General features: G+C 35.3%; 1 protein-coding gene across 1 annotated transcript; it reads right to left on the bottom strand.

Moving 5' to 3' along the window:
- Positions 1–12,609: 12,609 nt before the first annotated feature.
- On the bottom strand, positions 12,610–16,488 carry LOC121985468 (probable solanesyl-diphosphate synthase 3, chloroplastic). The gene is made up of 6 exons (XM_042538947.1): positions 16,033–16,488; positions 15,823–15,938; positions 14,056–14,183; positions 13,869–13,972; positions 13,587–13,714; positions 12,610–13,501 (listed from the first exon to the last, which is right to left on the bottom strand). Exons 1-6 carry the CDS (start codon positions 16,169–16,171, stop codon positions 12,953–12,955), a joined length of 1,164 nt encoding a protein of 387 aa, XP_042394881.1. The 5' UTR covers positions 16,172–16,488; the 3' UTR covers positions 12,610–12,952.
- Between the last annotated feature and the right edge of the window lie 1,843 nt (positions 16,489–18,331).

Here is an 18,331-nt window from a genome sequence, read left to right as displayed (position 1 = left end):
ATCATCTTCCTAATATCCCACTTGTATATAATATGTCTCAAAAGCACATACAAGTCAAACCTTATAGTTTTAGTAAGATGTGACTTAAGTTTTTCTTAACTAAGGGCTCATGCATTTCTAGTTAGGCATTTAAACTTTGATCATCCAACCTAGGATGTCAATTGATGTCATTGTCCTTAATTACAAGAAATTAAAGTTTATGCATGAGAATGATTATGACATATATCAAATGCATATTTTCAAAAATAAATTTATAATATTTAAATAATATATGTATAACATGACATATGATATTTTCATAAGAATATGAATGCAAAAGTAATGATGTCATGACATATGATAGATACACAAACATGACAATTTTAGCATAAAGAGAATACCTAGATTATTTATCTAAGTATCACTAACTAATCGCTAAATTTAAAATAATATAAGTTTGCTCTTTTCTCCCAAGAAAATGTCAAAATCTCAACTTGACATTTCTTTGACTTCTATCCTATTTGTGTCAATTTAATTAAGCCCAAATCTTCAAATTTTGGTATATTTTACTCTTTTAAGATTAAAAATCAACTTTCCAATTTCAAGGTGTAACAATGCCATGAAAATATCCCAAAGTGCCAACTTCACCATGGTTGGGTAACTTAACCCTTCCAATAATAGTTGACACACTCTAAACTCATCTAGGATGTAGAGAATACACTCTTAGAAATCCAAAACCTATTGATACTCCTTGGGTATTCTAGGTACTCATTAAAAATAACTTCTTTTGATACCTCTCTAATGACCTTCCTAGGCTTCTTAGAAGCCTTAGTTGTTGGATCAAAAGTACTAGGGGAGATGAATAGTACTCGTGATTTTTTTTCACATTTTTCGGAAATACAATCAAGTAAATGCAGCGAAAAGCAAAGTAAAGAAAAGAAATCGCCAACACTTTTCTTTTACTTGATTCAAAGCCTGTGACGACTCCTATTCCAAGGCTCACACTCGTTAAGTGCTTTCGATAATCAATTCACTAATAGTTTGAATGAGATTACAAAATTTAAGTACGAGAACTATAATAATTTAAATGCTGTAAACGAAATTATACTGACAACTTAAAGAATTGAAGTTGCAAACTTTTGGTTGTGGAGAAATGTTTCAACGTCGTAGAGTCGTTTCTGGAGTAGTGCGTAGGAGAGAAAGTTGTTCAAATTGATATGTTCAAGGTGCTAGTCGAACCCTCCTTTTATAGCTCCATGCAGGCACCTGGACTCTTTCCCGGTGCCCCCACAGGGCTGATGTGGCATGATCTCATTAAAACTTCATCTAACAAGTTTTATCCATCTTTAGGTGCCCGAACCGCTGATGTAGATCGACCAACTAAAGCGTGACACCGCAGCTTGAAGATGAATTTTGCCCGGTCCAAGTGCCTAGACCAGTCTGAGTGCTTGGATTGTTCGGGTTCCTGGATTGTCCAGGTGCCTGTTGTGATGTAGGCTGGCCAACCGATGGCTTCCCTTTCAGCCATTGACCCGGACGCCTAGAGCCACTTTGCGCGCCCGGAGGTCCGGGCAGGTTTAGGTGCTTGGATGCCCTCTTTTCTAGCTTTTAATCACCTGCACCAAGGAGTTAGAAACAAACAATAATATGCAATGTAAAGTCATATTTGACAGCCTCCAGACAACCCGGTCATGACTTTGAGTTTTATTGAAACTCTGGGTTGGACTGACACCTACTGTTCCCTCAATAGGGAACGCGTCCTTACCTACTCATTTTAGGAGAGTTTACCTTTTGTCAAACCGATCCTCTAGACCTTTGAACTTTTGCTCAGCACCCGAGACTTCAGGACTTTCCACTAGACGTCAGAACCCCGACCCTTCTAGTGTTCCATTTGGTGTTCACGACCTCTAGGACTTCCACCTAGTGTCCTCAACCCTAGGATTTTTACCCGACGTCCTCGACCTGCCAAAACTTCGCTCAATCCCATGGACCAGGACTTCCTTGCCTAACCGCAACTAGAACTTTCAACCTACCTAATGTCCACTAGGACTTCTTTACCTATCCTCAACTAGGATTTTCATCTTGCCTAAGATCACTTAGGACTTTCTTGCACACTTAGTCAAACTTATCAAATCAATAATACACCTTAACTTTGAACTCTTTATCATTATTAAAACTTATGATCGATTATCTGATGTTTCTTGCACTAACAATCTTTCTTCTTTTTCTATTATTGCAACATAATTTAACTAGTTCAAAGTTAGTTAATCAAATAACATTTTAACAAGTTTAAGAGTAAACAAAAATTTTCACAAATAAAATTTTAAAAAGAATGCTTTTTCAAAGTAAGAATTAAAAAAAAACTTTTTCACGGTAAGAAATTTCTAAGTATGGAAACATAATTTAGAAAATGTTCATACTTTTCAAAGTTAAAGTTTCTAAACTAAAATTTCAAAATTAATATTTTAGTTTTAAGCTCCCCTTGAAAAGTAATTAGCTTTTGAAGAAAAACTCCCCCTAAAAATAATACTTAATTTTAAAAATTTTACTTAACTTTTAACCAATACTTTTGAAAGTATCTAACTTGTGAACTTTGCTTTTGAAAAATACTTTAACTTTTAAAAATATTTAACTTACTTTATTTTTTCTCTCCTTTGACATATATAAAAAATAAGTATTATTCTTTGTAAAACCCAAAATAATTTAAGAGTATTTTTCAAACACATTTAAAAAAATCAATTATTTGAAATTCCTCTCCCTTAATTAATACTTCTCTTAAAATTTTTTAAAAATAATATTAAAGAAAATTAAAAATTAAACATTAGGTAAATATCCATAGCATGAGTATAGCCATAGTCCAAGTATGTAAAAATAAAGTACTTTTTGTTTAAAAAATATTAATTTTCCTAGTATGTCACGTATTTTAGATTTTTAAATATGTCTTATATGTTGTGAGAGATGCATAGTTTATATAATGTAGAATTAATATGATTTCGAGTTTATTGTATTAATGAGAGGAATTGAATTGAGTAAACTTTAAGTTTGTTAATTGATTTAAATTTAAGTTGAATTTGGATTAAGTTTAAATTATTTTTGATTAAATCAAGTTAATTAAATTAAATTAAATTAATTATAAGGTAATTAATTTCAAATTAAGTAAAATTTCTTTTGATAAATTGAACTAATTAAATTCGGACAAGAATAGTTTAGATTGAACTTAAGGCTTTAAGTTTTAAAGAATAATTAAATGATTTAAGTTTTTTTAATTAGGGTTTTGAAAATTATTTTAAATTTTGAAAATTAATTTAAGTTTTGAAATTAATTATGCTTTGAAAATTAATTTAAGTTTTAAAATTTAATTAAAGCTTGAAAATTAATTATATTTTGAAAGTTAATTAAGGTTTTAAAAATTAATAGCTCTATGAAATCCTATGATATGAAGTCACATCCTTCTTGGTTTTAGGTTTGTATTCCAAACTTCTATGGCAATTGGACGACTCTTGCCTATTTTGACCTAGGTTTGACGCTTTTGACCAGTTGATACTAATTGTCAATTTTTCTAGGATCCTCTCCAATTTTTTAAATCTTGATCTCAAAACTTGATTTTCCTTCCATAAATCCACAAATTTAGATTTTTCCTTAAATCCTTGAGTTTTTTTTTTCTTAAGCATATATCTAGAATCTTTAGAGTTATTGCCTAAGTCATTATCTATCTTCCTAACCTTAGGTAGGATAGTTTTGGCATGATACGCTACATATTTTTCCTTAACTCTATCATACTTTCTATTTTCATGATAAATAGTATTAAAATGATAGAGATTAGACTTAGTATGCTTTTTATCATGATTTAAAGAAATTGCATCAATAAAAGATACCTTGTGTTTGCTTTGAGAGCTTTCTCTTGACTTGTGCTTTCTCCTTTAAGCTTGGTTAATCTCTTCCATTTTGGACATTGGCTATGATAATGCCCTCATGATTACACAAGAAACACACAATGTGCTCCTTGCCCTTGGGTACCGAGGGACGAACCTCCTTGGCCTTGGGTGTCACTTGACCTTTTTTCTTGGTCACTTTTGGATACTTGCTCTTGTAGTATCCATTTTCCCTACACTCAAAGTAATGATATGACTTTTATTATTAACATTTAAAATTGTTATACCTTTTCTTGTAGGGATGACACTTGATTCTTTTGATTCGGATATAGAGGCTTCTTCTTGACCCGGTATTGATGATCCATACTCCTCCTCAATCCTTGAGGTGGATGCTTCTTCATCTTCATCCTCGGATGTTGAGCATCTCTCAACCTCCGAATCCTCATGCACTTCAAATAAGGAGTACACTAAAGGCCTTTGTCCTTGTGCTCTCTTGAGGATGGATCTTCTTGAATTTCTTCTTCTTCCGATGTTGAGCACCTCTCAACCTCGGAGTCCTCTCTTGCTTGATCCAATTATTCTCCCTCTTTGGATTCTTCTTTATTTGTAGTAGAGGGGTCTTCATGGATCTTTGCCAATTTACTCTAAAACTCTGCATCTTCATAGTCTCCAATCTTGCTCAATATATTGTTTGACAATAAATTGACCAACAATTTGATCACTTTGTTATTGGCCTCACATCTTCGAATTTGCTCCTCACTCCAGTTGCTCTTCTTGATGGTTTTGCCTTTTGAATTCTTTGGAGCTTCAAAGCTTCTATTAGAGCAAACCATTGCTCTATCTCCATCATGAATAAATTTTTTATCCTTGATTTTCAAAGATCGAAGCTTGTCATTGTGAATGGTGGAGGCATCCTTGTATCAAATCCCAGTTTATCTCGGAAATCTATCTTGAAGTTGAGCTCCCTTGTGATGAAGTCTTTGACTTTGTTGACTTTAGGGCTTCAACTTATTCTTCTTCCTCTAGTTCATTGCCCTTCTGGCAATGAGTCGGGTGAAGAGCGATCTCGCTCTGATACTTCGAAAGGTAGAGGAGGTGAATAGCTCGTCTTGCTCGGTTGCTCGCTTCGTAGATGTTGTTGCAGTGGAAAACTCGAAGCAAGCTCCTCTAATGCTAATAAGATGGATTTACTTAGTATTCCCTCAAACGAGATGACTAATCTAAGGATTCGATCCTCTCTCACACATCCACAAACAAAACACTCCTTCTCAGAAACACTCTGGAGGCAGAGAAGCCTCGTACAAGCTCTCAATACAACAAGAATAAAAGAGAAGCAAATACAATAGAAATCTTACAAGATTTACACAAATAAAACTTTAGTTAGCTTCTTCTTGTTTGAGAATGCATCTTGATCTTGGAAGTGCAGCAGCACTTGCCTTCAAAAAAACTTCAAGAACTGATAGTGAGAATGAGCTCGATGAAGAAAGTGGAAGAAGAGATCTAATGAACAGTTCACGCCAAACCTTTTTATCGGGCTAATAACAGGTAGTTTTCATCCTTAAGCGACTTCTCTAATCGCTTAAGGGTTCTTAATCGATTAGCCGAATCGATTAAGAACCTTTCTTTTTGATTGCAAGAAACTCTATAAGAGATTAAGTCTCCCTACTTAATCACTTATCAAACATTCTATTTCCTCACAGAATGGAGCTTAATCGATTAATCCATGTTGAATCGCTTAATCGATTAGGTAAGTGATTCAGCTCCTTTCCGTTTCTTGCAATTCCGAGCCTTAAGCGATTAAGCCAACAGCTTAATTGTAACCTAATCGATTAGCAAACTCTAACTTTCAAACCTAAGTCTAGCATTCTCTTCACCCAACATTTGATCAACCATGACCTGTTGAGACTCTTTCACCAAGTGTCCAGTCAATCCTTTGATCCACTTGGACTTTTCTCCTAGTGCCAAGTGTCCAATCAATCCTTTGACTCACTTGAACTTTTTTCCTCGTGCCAAGTGTTTGGTCAATCATTTAACCCACTTGGACTTTTCTCCTCATACTAAGTGTCCGTTCAATCCTTTGATCTCTTAGACTTACCATCTCATGCCAAGTGTCTGGTCATCCTTGATCCACTTGAACTTCTAATCATCAGGTGTCAGGTCAACTTTTGACCCACCTGAATTTTCAACTGCCTGGCTTCACTCACCAGGACTTTCTCACTGCCTAGCTTCACTCATTAGGGCTTTTCACCTGCTTCACTCACCAGGACTTCTTCACTTCCTAGCTTCACTTACTAGGACTTTCACATTAAATGTCCGGTCAACATTGACTCACTTGGATTTTATTCTTCTATCAACTTTCCCATTGGTCTTGCCCTTGCCTAACCTCCAGTTAGGACTTCCCAGTCAAGTATCTGGTTAACTTTGACCTACTTGACTCTTCTTCACATCGAACTAGACTTTTCTCCTCAAATGGATAATTGCATCTGCAATCTTCATATATTGTCAAATATCAAGACTCAAGCTTGAGCCAACTCAAACTTAGTCAAACTGATCAACCTTGACCTAAGAAAATTGCACCAAAATGCTTTTTCAATTCCTTTCTCGGATGTTAAACATCTCTCAATCTCCGAATCCTCTTGTATTTGAAACAAAGAGTTTCCCTCTTTTCTTTTCTTGTTACATTCCGTTCAGAATGGAATTTCATGGAGCTTTGTCAATTTACTTCATAATTCATTTGCACTCTTGTAATCTCCTATTTTGCACAAAATATTGTTAGACAATAAATTAACCAAAGTTTTGGTTACCTTATTATTTGTCTCAGATTTTCTTAATTGCTTCTTGGTCCATTTACTTTTCTTGAGAAGCTTCCCTCTACTATTCATTGAAGCTTGAAATTCCTCCATTAGATCAAATCATTCTCTATCTCCATCATGAAGAAATTTTCAACTCTTGAATTTAAAAGGTCGAAGCTTCCAATTTTGAATGGTGGAGGTACTCATATATCATATCTAAATCCATCTTGACACTATTTTTGAACTTGAGCTCTTTGAAAATAAGTCTTCAACTTGTTGAAATTAGGGCTTCAAGCCTCAACTTTTCCTCTAGCTCGTTGTTCTCTCGGTGATTAATTGAATGAAAAGTGACTTTGTTCTGATACCACTTATTAGGACACTTCGGGAGCTAAAAGGGGTGATTAGCTCCAATCACTCCGTTCATGATGATTTATAGCAGAACACTTGAAACAATGCTAACACCCATGATTTTACTTGGTATCCACCTCCTTGATGTAACTAATCCAAGAGTCTACTCTTCTCACTTATAGGAGGTGGAGTAGAAGTCTCGTACAAGAAAATACAAGAAATACAACAAGAACAAGGAAATAAATATAACAATGAATGATCTTTGCTCTTGATCTTTTATTATTATGGATTGCCTTTTGATACTTGGAAAGTACAACAACACTTGCCTCCAAGAAGCTTAAAAAACTGGCGATGAAGTGCGGAGAAGATGTCAATTTGGATCTCTGCGAACGCCTTTATTTCCCACGAATTAGGGCTCCCAATCGATTGTCACGTCAGATCCGATCAAATCCAACCATCCAAATGTCGCAACATCTCTTTTCTGCTTCTCTCAATTGACTACTCAATTGATTACGAGGCTTTTTAATCGATCGCCCAATCGATTACAAGGCTCATTGTTTGCTCATGAACTTCTCACAATCGATCACCTGATCGATTTAGAGGTCATTACTTGTCGCAAACTTTTTCTCCCAATTGATTACTTAATTAATTAATATGGTTTCAATCGATCACCTGATTAATTCATAAACCTACTATTCGTCGTAAAGAAATGCACCCAATTGATCACCTGATCGATTGACGTAGCTCTTGATCGATTACCCAATCGATCCAGACACCCTCTGTTTCACGAATAAATGCTCCCAATCGATCATCTGATCGATTGTCTTTAGCCTAATCGATTACCCAATCGATTGTCCAATCCTAACCTATTTAACCCAAGTCTAGGATTCCCTTACTCAACCATTACCTATTGGGGCTTCTTCACCAAGTGTTTGGTCACCCATTGATCCACTTGGACTTTTCATCTCGTGTCAACTTCTCGTTGGACTTTCGATCACTAAGCGTGGTCCTCCTTGATTCACTTGGATTTTCCTCTTACCTAACCGTAGTTAGGGTTTTTCTCTTGTCAATGTATGATCCTCCTTGACCCACTTGGAATTTCCCTTGCATAACTATAATTAGGACTTTCCTTTGCCAACCTTTTGCCTAACCGTAATTAAAATTTTTCTTTGCCAACATACGGTCCTCCTTGACCCACTTGGACCTTACACAGTTAAGTATCCGGTATTACATGACCTACTTGACTTCGCTCTCACTTATTATCCAAAAAGTATTGTCCCACAAATTATGCAAACATTGAAACTTAAATTCGAATTCACTGAAGCTTAGTCAAACAGATCAATCTTGACCCGAACACGATTTTACCAATAACTTTCCAATAACTACTCAATAGCTAGTAATGACAATGGGGCGGGGCGGGGATGAGTTTGTCATCCCTATCCCCGCCCTTGAATTTCCTCCTCGTTCCCATCCCCGCCCTCATCCCCATTTTTTCAGGTTCAGGGAGTCCCCGAACCTGAATCATCGAGGATCAAATCTCCCTCCCCGCTTTCATTCTCAAATTAATTTTATATTATTATTATTTTACTATTACTATTAATATTAATTTCAGTATTAATAATAATTTTATTATTAATACTAGTGTGATCGTGCACACGCGTTGCGTGTGTAATATAATAATATATAAATTATTTGAGTTTTTGAAAATCCGAATTGTTTGAATTTTCTAGTGTCACCCTTATAAATCAAGAATTAATTATTTGGGTAAAATTCGTAAGACCCATATAATAGTGACGCTAGAGAATCCCAGCAACAAACTTCTGTTACGGATTTTCCTATGTAAAAAATTATTTTAATTTAATATTATACTTGTCTTAGTAAAAAAAAACTAAGAAAAGTATATTTTTTAATATCATCGGCCTAAAATATTTATAGAAGCTTCTTTGATCATAATGTTGTCAATTCTAAGATATGAGACTAAAGAGAACTATATTTTTTTTATATAAAACAACCAGAGAAAATTAATAATAAGAAAAATTCATAATAATACGCTGTAGCTGAGTCTCGAACTCTAGATCACTGATTGTTTCGCTTGTAGAATTATTAATAAACCTTGAAATTATTTTTAGTGTAAATAGAAAAAAGGACATTAACGTAAATGTATTTTAGGCTTCACCAAAATTAGTTAGTAAAGGGGGGAGATTTTTAATAAAATAGTAAGATTTTAAAATTTTTTAATATTAATATTATTATCAATAGTATTATTAATATTTTTAAAAATAATAATATTATATTAATAATACTAATATTATTATTATTATCATTTGCGGAACGGATTCGGGGATGGGGACAATATCCCCATATTCATTCCGAACCCGTCCCATCCTTAAAAAAATTCCTGAACTTGTCCCATCCTCGAATAAATTGAAGATCCCCATCTTCATTTCAAATTTTTCTATAAAACTTTGAACTCATGAAGGAAATTGTCATCTCTATCAGCTGATACAATAATACTAGAATAAAAGGTATTCCCGGTAATAACGAATATTCTATATAAAATATACGATGAGACATCTTTTGATTTTTGATTTTTGATTTTTTATTATTTAAAGAAATACCTTTTTGATAATTTGTATAATTTGAAATGTCTTGTCATTTTTGCTCAGATATCTTGCTGTTAAAATTATTTTAATATGGATCCAAACTACTTAAAGAAATGAGAGTTTGAATCTGATGAATATTTTAGAGTTCAACCTCTAAATATACACCAGTGAATCAGTGAAAATCTAAATATTTTTGAATCTGATTAATTTGATTAAAATTAAATTAGTTAAAATATTATTGAAGTAATTTAAATAAAAATGATATAATTAAAATAGTTTTGAATAAGATTTTTTAATAATAATTTTTAAAAAACTTTTTTCTATCTTTGCCCTATTAATATATATATATATATATATATATATATATATATATATATATATATATATATATATATATATATATATATATATATATATATATATATATATATATAATTAATGAAAAGCCAGTATTTCTACAGCTCATTGTGTCACTCTCAGCGCAGTCTGTTATTTGAAATATAAACTTCTAGAACGAGAAAAAAAAACAGGGAAATCGTGTGTGTATATATATATAGTCTCATTAATTAATATATTTGAATGAATTTATCTTTGATAATGTGCTTAGACTCTGTCTGTAAATGTCTTTTTTATTTTTTTTAAAAAAATAAAGTATAGAGTTTTTTTTACTAAGTTAATTATGTACTTGTTTAAGTGGATATATAGAATTACATTTTATAGATAGGTCAAAAAACTATATATATATATATAGTTGTTATTATTGTTTATATTATATTGTGTAGATGATGATGAGTGGAATTAAGTACTGCCCCGAATCGACAACGACACACTCCCTTGTGGTCATACTACACTCTGCCGGCCGTCACATTTTGTATTCCACTGCGTTGTCACGATTCATCTTCGCCCACCTCATGTTTTATGGCAAAGGTCGCCACTCGATCAAGCATCATTGCTAATTTCATTAGCCGTCCTTTTCCTACTAGAAGAAAATTTTTTAGTCGAGCCCTCCATGGCTTTTGGCTAGGGACCAAGGCAAAGGTGGAGGATGAGATTAGGTTAACCTGCGTTCAATTGTAGACTATCTTCTCCTTAGTTCATATATCAGGAGATAAATTTGAAGAACAACTTATATAAATTAAGAAATTGACCTCTAAAATATTCATCATATAATACCACACTTAGTGCCAAGTTGCCTTTTGTGCAGGCATTAACTTCTTCATAGTTCAACTCTCTTCCCCCATGGGGAACTCATGCCTCACCTACTCATGAACAATTTAATCTCCATGTCTAAACAAATCAGCCTAACTTCCACATTTGCAGCATGCCAAATTCCATAAGACAGCCAAACTCGTTGAATATTATACCTTCTCATAATGGCTGTGTGTGTGTGCGCGAATATATAAAATGTAGGTGTCCAATCCAATTAATTCTAGTGGTAGATAATTTTCTCTTTTAGTTTGTACTATTACAACTTATGTCAATTTTTAAAATATTTATTCCACTTGAAATTCTAATTCTGATCCCATTATTCTACGTGGGGCAGATGTTAGGTGAAACATATATGGTATCTTTATTAATTTCAAGCGTCAATTCTAGTTTGTCGGGCATCACAAGACTAACAACTAAACAGTAGAAATTGTGAGTCAAACTCTAAGAATATTTATACATCGTTGTTGAAGTAACTCGGTACTTTGTCGCACATGTATAATAGAAAAGAAAAAAAAATTGAGGACTTAGTTAATCATGCAAGGGCAATGAAGTGATGATTTGTATAGATTACCTTACAAGTAGGACAAGAATCCAACAAATAGCGCATTGTGTGACCCACCAAATGTTGTCTTAATTAGTGGAAGGGGGGGCACTTCATGCTCAACCACAAAGGTCCTTCTCAAGAACAGCAAAGAAAAGTAAGAATGCATACTTGTCCACTTTCCAATTCCAATAATACACATCAATATCATGGAGTCATAGTATTACACCAATAATTTACACTTATATTTATTTATATCCCATCTAGATCTCCTATATCGATAAAGTTCAATGAACCTTACATCTCAATTTAGGTAGATGTTATGGGAGATAGAGGGTTATAAATGAGCTAAATCGAGTCCAACTTTATGTTGTTTAAGCTTATTTGATAAGATAATTGAGTGTTGAAATGGTTATTCAAGTTTGAGCTTGTTTGAAACTTTTATATTTTATATTTATTTGGTTGGTTAGTGATTTGATATTATAAGTTTATTTGTCTATTTATTAGTTTAATAAAAGTTTTATTAATGAACATAAAGTATAAATTTTGTTTGTATCCTCTGTTAACATCAGGTATTACGTTTTTTGAACTGATTAATTATAGGGATGATCAGTCCAATCCCATAAAAATTTCCACCAACTATCAGAGTAAATCGGGAGATGCTCATGATGGTCTCAGGCCCGCTACCAATTAGAGGAAAAATCTCCTGTAATTCGCCACTTTGTCTTAACTGTAAAATTCTTGATTCTCTATTCATGAACATTAATATATATATCAAATTTATTCATTTAATTAACCTTATGTATATTAAGTAAATATATATCAACTTTACTCGTGAACGTTTAGTTCACTTACAATCCTAATAGCATGTAAAGAGAAGACAAATGGCGAATGCGAGAGGGAAACTAATTGACAAAGAAAGGTGGCTAAAGTTCAATTGAATGAGAGAGTCGGAGAGATTGAGACACAAATGTTCAGCCCAAGTTTGCAGGGCAATGGAGCAATGGCGTTTGTTTCTTCCCTGAAGAGGAGGGAAGTGGTCTCTTTCAGTTTCACTTTATGATTGGAGAAGGCAGAGAAGCTTTGGATGATGAAAACAAGGAGACAACACATGGACCATATATGTTGAGCTTATCAACTAGGCCATATATGTTTGGGGGTTTTCGAAATAAATGTTTGATGGCAAACTGAATTGCGTTCTCGACCCGTTCAATCAGAAATGCCAAGTTTCGTTGGGCTTGTGCCTGTGCCTTGAATTTAAGTAATGAAGCACAACTGTGATCTTTGTTTGTTTGTTTTCTTTCTTTGCATTCTCTAGGTTGAACTTTAGCCATTGTCTCAAAGCTCGGAGGTGATTGATTTGCTTGACTGGCTCAATCGCCGGTAAAACTAAGAACCTACTACAATTTGAAATTCACTATCTATTTATACATTTGAGGCTAAATATATGCAGCCATGTATAATCTTCTATATTCTCGAACGATAAGGTCATTCCATCTCGATTCAGCAAGCAATTTATCTCCCAGAGCTGTTGTAGCAAGTATGTTTTCGTTGCAGTAATTGGGGCTGTCTGCTCATCTTCAACTATGATCATTAACAGTTCAAGTTTCAGTCAATCCGTTCGAGGTTATATTTTACAATCCCCTCGAGGGAGTTTCTGAACTCGCTCTCGGGAAGGCACTCCAGGTTTTTTATTGCGATTTCAGCTTTCTGTTTTGCTAGCTCATGCGCCCTACTGAGCCCACCGCTTTGATGAATCAACTCGATTGCGGTGTCGAATGAACCATCTTCACTGAACTCAGAGTCAATGATTTCTCTTAGAGTAGGCTCCTTTTCTAGGGCAAAAATAACCGGGGCGGTTAAAATCCCCTTTGATAAGTCACTGCAAGCCGGTTTTCCTAACTGTTCCGTTGATTGGGTGAAATCCAAAATGTCATCGACTACCTGAAATGAGAGACCGAGGTTCTTCCCGAATTCATACATTCGTTCACCTATACTTGTGTCAACATGGCTGAATATCGAAGCAGACTTGGAGCTTGCTGCAACTAGAGAGGCGGTCTTGTAGTAGCTCTTGAGTAGATAGTCTTCAAGAGTTGCATCGCAGTTGAAGAGGCTCGATGCTTGTTTTATTTCACCGCTCGCAAAGTCCTTGATAACCTATTGCAATGCAAAAGTTTTACCAAAAAAAAATGATAACATTTACGATGTTACAATTATGAAACAAGAAAAGTAACAAACAAACCTGACTAATGAGCTTTATTACTTCAATGTTTTCGAGATTTGCAAGGTACCACGAAGATTGCGCAAACATGAAATCTCCTGCCAGGACAGCCACTCGGGTCCCATAAATTTGATGAACCGTTTCTTTCCCTGAATGTATTCACTTCCTAGAAATCAGAGACTCGAGACTCATAATGAAATATGATGCAAAACAATTGCCGGTTTAAGTTGATATTTTGGTGATGTCAATCAAAAACAAATCTTTTGTGTAATTGTCAGAAATGTTGCCACACAGGATATATACCTCTTCGAATCCCGCTGTCGTCTATGACATCGTCGTGTATTAGACTTGCAGTATGAATCATCTCTATTATCTCTGCCAAACGTTGATGTTGGATAGTAAGTTCCCTGTTTAAATTTAGTGAGTTTTCCATAGTGTCACTTTCTCTATCAACAAACAGTTTGACCATACGATAAATGAAACAGCTTACTTCAAGCCAGATATTTGAGCAGTCGCCCTTGAAACTAGGAAGACCAGAGCCGGTCGAAGCCTCTTTCCCCCAGCACCAAATATTTGTTCCGCTGCAGATACTAGAACTGGATTTTCTGCACCAATGAGCTACGAAAAGGCTAAAGTTTAAGGTTCACACACACACAATAGTGAAATTGGGCTAAACTAGAATAGGATGACATTACGAACAACTGCAAGCCAAAATTCTATAAGATTTATATGTGCAGGGCCATGATGTTTGAGCAAATAAGGGCAAGGGGAAAATAATGAAAAGATGAGCCAAGATTCAAACTCATAACCTGAAATATGATACCAATTTTAAGATTTTAAATTCAATAACCACTAATTCCAAAAGATTTGAGCATGTCTACTTACCAACAATTACTTGGTCCAGTGGTAAGCAACTTAGATTTGGAGCCCTTTCTACAAATGTGTGGAGTTTGAATCTGTATAACATCGTTGTTGACATTGGCAGGGATTTAACCTTATCTCTCTCGTTCTAAACGGGAATAGTCTCACATAGAATGTGGTGTGGAAACACCTCGTGATCAAGAGCAAAAAGAGAAATATGTCTACTTGAGGGGAAGAGAGCTAAAGTAAATGGAAAGGAAAAGGGAATGCAATCAATTACCTAATCTACTTTAATAGGAGAACAAAAAGTAAGAGGGAAGAAGGGAGCAATTTGGGCTTGTTTCTCCACTTTTAGTTCCATCAAAAAGTGGACGAAAGAGAGGAAAAAGTATTGAAAACACTGGTTGAACCCAACAGGAATGAAGAAAAGGTATTGAAAGTTATGTTCATCAATCATTCTGACTTATATGACAACTAGCAAAGTTGCTAGTGAATTTTAGACAGAAACCGCTAACTAATTTCTTCAACATCCAAACTGATTCTTACACGTCTTAGGGAGCCGAGTATATATATTTGCATTGAGCAGATGTATCCTAACTTACTTAAGACTCAATTACAAATCAAACAACATTTATAGAAGCTAATGTTGGACGATCAGCTGACGATATCAAATTTGCAAATTCACACTCAAGAAAATAAATGGCTTATGACGACGTTTATGCTAGAAAGTCCAGCTAAAACCTCTTAGGTTGCACATATCCACGTTGAACAAGACTAAAAGCCACAGTGTTATCAATCAGTCTTGTTCTCCAGCAAATAAACAAAGAACATATTGTCTATGCTTATTTTCTAATAGAAGAATGAAGGTCGGTCCATTGATGGTCAGTGAGGCAGATGGCTTGATGACGAGATCCTGGTGCAGATAATGCATTTAGTCTTTCAAAAGCAATATAATGCATATTTGAGCTAAAAGGATAAGGCAACAGTAGATTCATCCTTCTTATTTTTTTTCCTTAAAAAAAAAAGAGAATAGACCAAAATTGCATAAACGATCTAAGTTACTTAGTTAAAAGTATCTATTTTCAAGAGGCAGAATTTCAAGAATAACAAATACAAATTAATTCTTCTATCGCAAATCTTTTGCTTGCAATCAACAAACTAGGTTAACATATGGATCACACGTTAATTTTCAATTTATTTACATTGGAAGCCGTTCAAAAGAGTTGCTCATAAAAAATCGGCAAACATTTGCTGTTCCTGAAAACGATTGCACCGCTACCAGTCAAAAATTCCAATATTTCTTTAACAGGAGGCAAATCGCAATTGCAGGATTTTTTTTAAAAAAAAAAGAGAGAGAGAGAGAGAGAGAAAAGAATGTGAAATTCGCAATACTCACTGCTTTTAGGTTCTCATTTAGCCTCTTTATGTCACCAGAAACCACTTCTAGCAAAGAAGAAACTTGGATAGAGCCACTGCTAGCCACCGCAGGCTTCACGCCGCCACTCCGAACATCTACAACAAGCTCAACCACGATCACAAGATCAAGAAAAAACTCTAACCAGCATCAATTAGCATCGAAATCAACCGAGCTAACGCATAAAGATACCATCTTGGGTCGTTGAGACTATGCATCGAGCACCCAGGCTGCGTGCCGATCTCGACCTCCACAGTGGTCGAGCGCGCAGCCGTCTCAAGCAGCCGACCTGACTAAGATCCACGCTCGGGAAGGTCAATGACAGCATCATTCAATGAGCCCAACAAAATTCAAAATTTCTCCGAATCCGAGCGCAAAGATGGCAACTTTGGCTGCAGCGAGACTTCCTCGAGGCGAGATAACCGATGCTTGCAATAAAGATTGAGGGGAAAACGGGGAGGTCAAAGGGGTTTTGCTCTCCAAGCGAACGACGGCACTTCATTGCAGTTGAGGTGGATTCATGAGATCCACTTGAGCTTTTCTGTGAACCGGGATCCTTCTTATCGTTTTGATTCGGCGAGGAGGCAGACGAGGCGTGGCGTGGCGTGGATCCTGCGCTCTATGAACGGTGGATGTCGAGAGAATCTATGGTTGGAAATTCACGAGAACAGCGTGGCGATGGCAAAGGAGTCCAAGACGTTTGCGGATCTTGAAACGTTAGCAATCTCTCGTCTCTCTCTTTTGCACAATTTGTTTTCTAAATAAAACAAAAAATACTAATCAAGAGAACCATGCGGTAAAAAGATTAACATAGAAAAAATAAATCATAAATAACTTCTATAAGATATGAAAAATAATTCATTTTAAAATTAAAAAAAAACTCCAAGGACCGTGGAAATAAGTTTTATTTATTATTTAAATAGCTTCTCATTTCATATACTAATTAATATTGACTATAAATAAATAATGTTGATGGCTGAGCTGTACCAGCTATGAAATTATAAATATAATATTGATTAAAAATAAATTATCTATGGGTCATAATTACTATTCATAACAACTGTAGCATAATATTATCAGAAATAAAATATATAACAATTATAAACTGTAATTTTATAATATAGTATTATTAGAGGGAGTCTTTAGGTTGCAGTAGCTATAACAATATGAAAAATAACAGTTTTTTAAAGAAATAAAAATGTGTTGAGATGATATGTGAGTTGCTTAGGGTTATTAGATGGGTGAACTTGTCAAAAACCTATTGTATGGTGGCGTGGAACGGGTTGGAAAATTTCTAACTCAATTCAATTCAAGATGGTTTAAGGGTTAGAAGAGTCTGTTCATGGGTTGATCAAAAAATTATATATATATATATATATATATAAATAGAATCGTGTGGATCTGCACTGCGAACCTGAGAGTTGGGGCACCCGGAAGTGATCCGGCTACTTTGACTCTGACTCACTCGGGGTGCTTAGATTACTTCCGGGCATCTTGACTCACTCAAGTCTGCAGCACAGGTGTAGAAGTTTGGTCCGCATATATATATTGATCCTGTCTGAAAGCTGAGAAGACGGTTAGCTAGGAATGTGACTCTAGTGTTGACTAGAAGAAGATTTCATGCTGTCCTATAAAACTAAGAGCGTTAGTGCGGGGCCAGGGAAGGAGTCTCCGGCATTAGTCCTCCGACGCTCAAGTCACTCTTCTCTTCAGGAGGAAAGAATAGTAGCAGAGAGCGTGTCGAATAATGAAGCATCAAATACTTCCACCTGTACATGAAGATCCCCTTTTATAGTGTCATTATAGCGTCTGTGCATGCATTCCAAAGTATGTGTACGTTTTTCAAAGCTTGCTAGGAAAAGACAAGTTGAAAAGTGTCTTTGATATTTTTCCTTAAGCGAGCACGTAAATTTCTGATGTGACAGAGTAGAAGTTTCTAAAGTACAATTTACTTATAGGACATTCTCTGTTGTCGCCGGCACAAACTTCCAAAATAATACGATAAGATGTGTATGTGAGTCCTGCTATAGGCCGACCGAGAGCCACTCGACCAGGACATCATCAACTCGGTCGTACTGAATGAAGTTATCGGCTTGTTTTTCACTCGGACTTACTGTTGCCAAGGAGATGTATTGTGTCCGATAGGACGCAGGGAACCGGATAACTTAGTATTTGACTCTTAACCTCAGTTGCAAGTGCAGAGGACTGTCCAAGCGACAGTCTGATCAACCCTTCACGTCTGGCTGGCTCTCATGACCCACTCAGGCAACTTTGCCCGATCCGCACTCCACAGTCTTGTAGTCCATCCGACCTCCGGTCTTCACTGTTTTGACCTACTTTTTAAGGGGCTCATCTTTATCACAGTATTATATATATACACACACTTCATCACCCGTGCATACCTAAACAATTTTTATGATTTAAATTTGTTTATACTTAATACTAAAGCGTGTTTGGTTCAGGGTTATCGCGAATAACCTTTGTTATTTGT

This window comes from Zingiber officinale, chromosome 5B, assembly GCF_018446385.1.
Source record: "Zingiber officinale cultivar Zhangliang chromosome 5B, Zo_v1.1, whole genome shotgun sequence".
Lineage (NCBI taxonomy): Eukaryota > Viridiplantae > Streptophyta > Magnoliopsida > Zingiberales > Zingiberaceae > Zingiber > Zingiber officinale.
The sequence above is the reverse complement of the archived record's forward strand: the minus strand, read 5'-3'. Positions and strand labels throughout refer to the sequence as shown.

Excerpts from the sequence above, each read along its gene's own strand:
- LOC121985468 (XM_042538947.1), bottom strand. The coding sequence starts at position 16,171 with ATGATGCTGTCATTGACCTTCCCGAGCGTGGATCTTAGTCAGGTCGGC. Across the intron at positions 13,715-13,868 it reads CGACAGCGGGATTCGAAGAG|GGAAAGAAACGGTTCATCAA; the intron begins GTATATATCCTG and ends GAATACATTCAG. Across the intron at positions 13,502-13,586 it reads TAATAAAGCTCATTAGTCAG|GTTATCAAGGACTTTGCGAG; the intron begins GTTTGTTTGTTA and ends GCATTGCAATAG.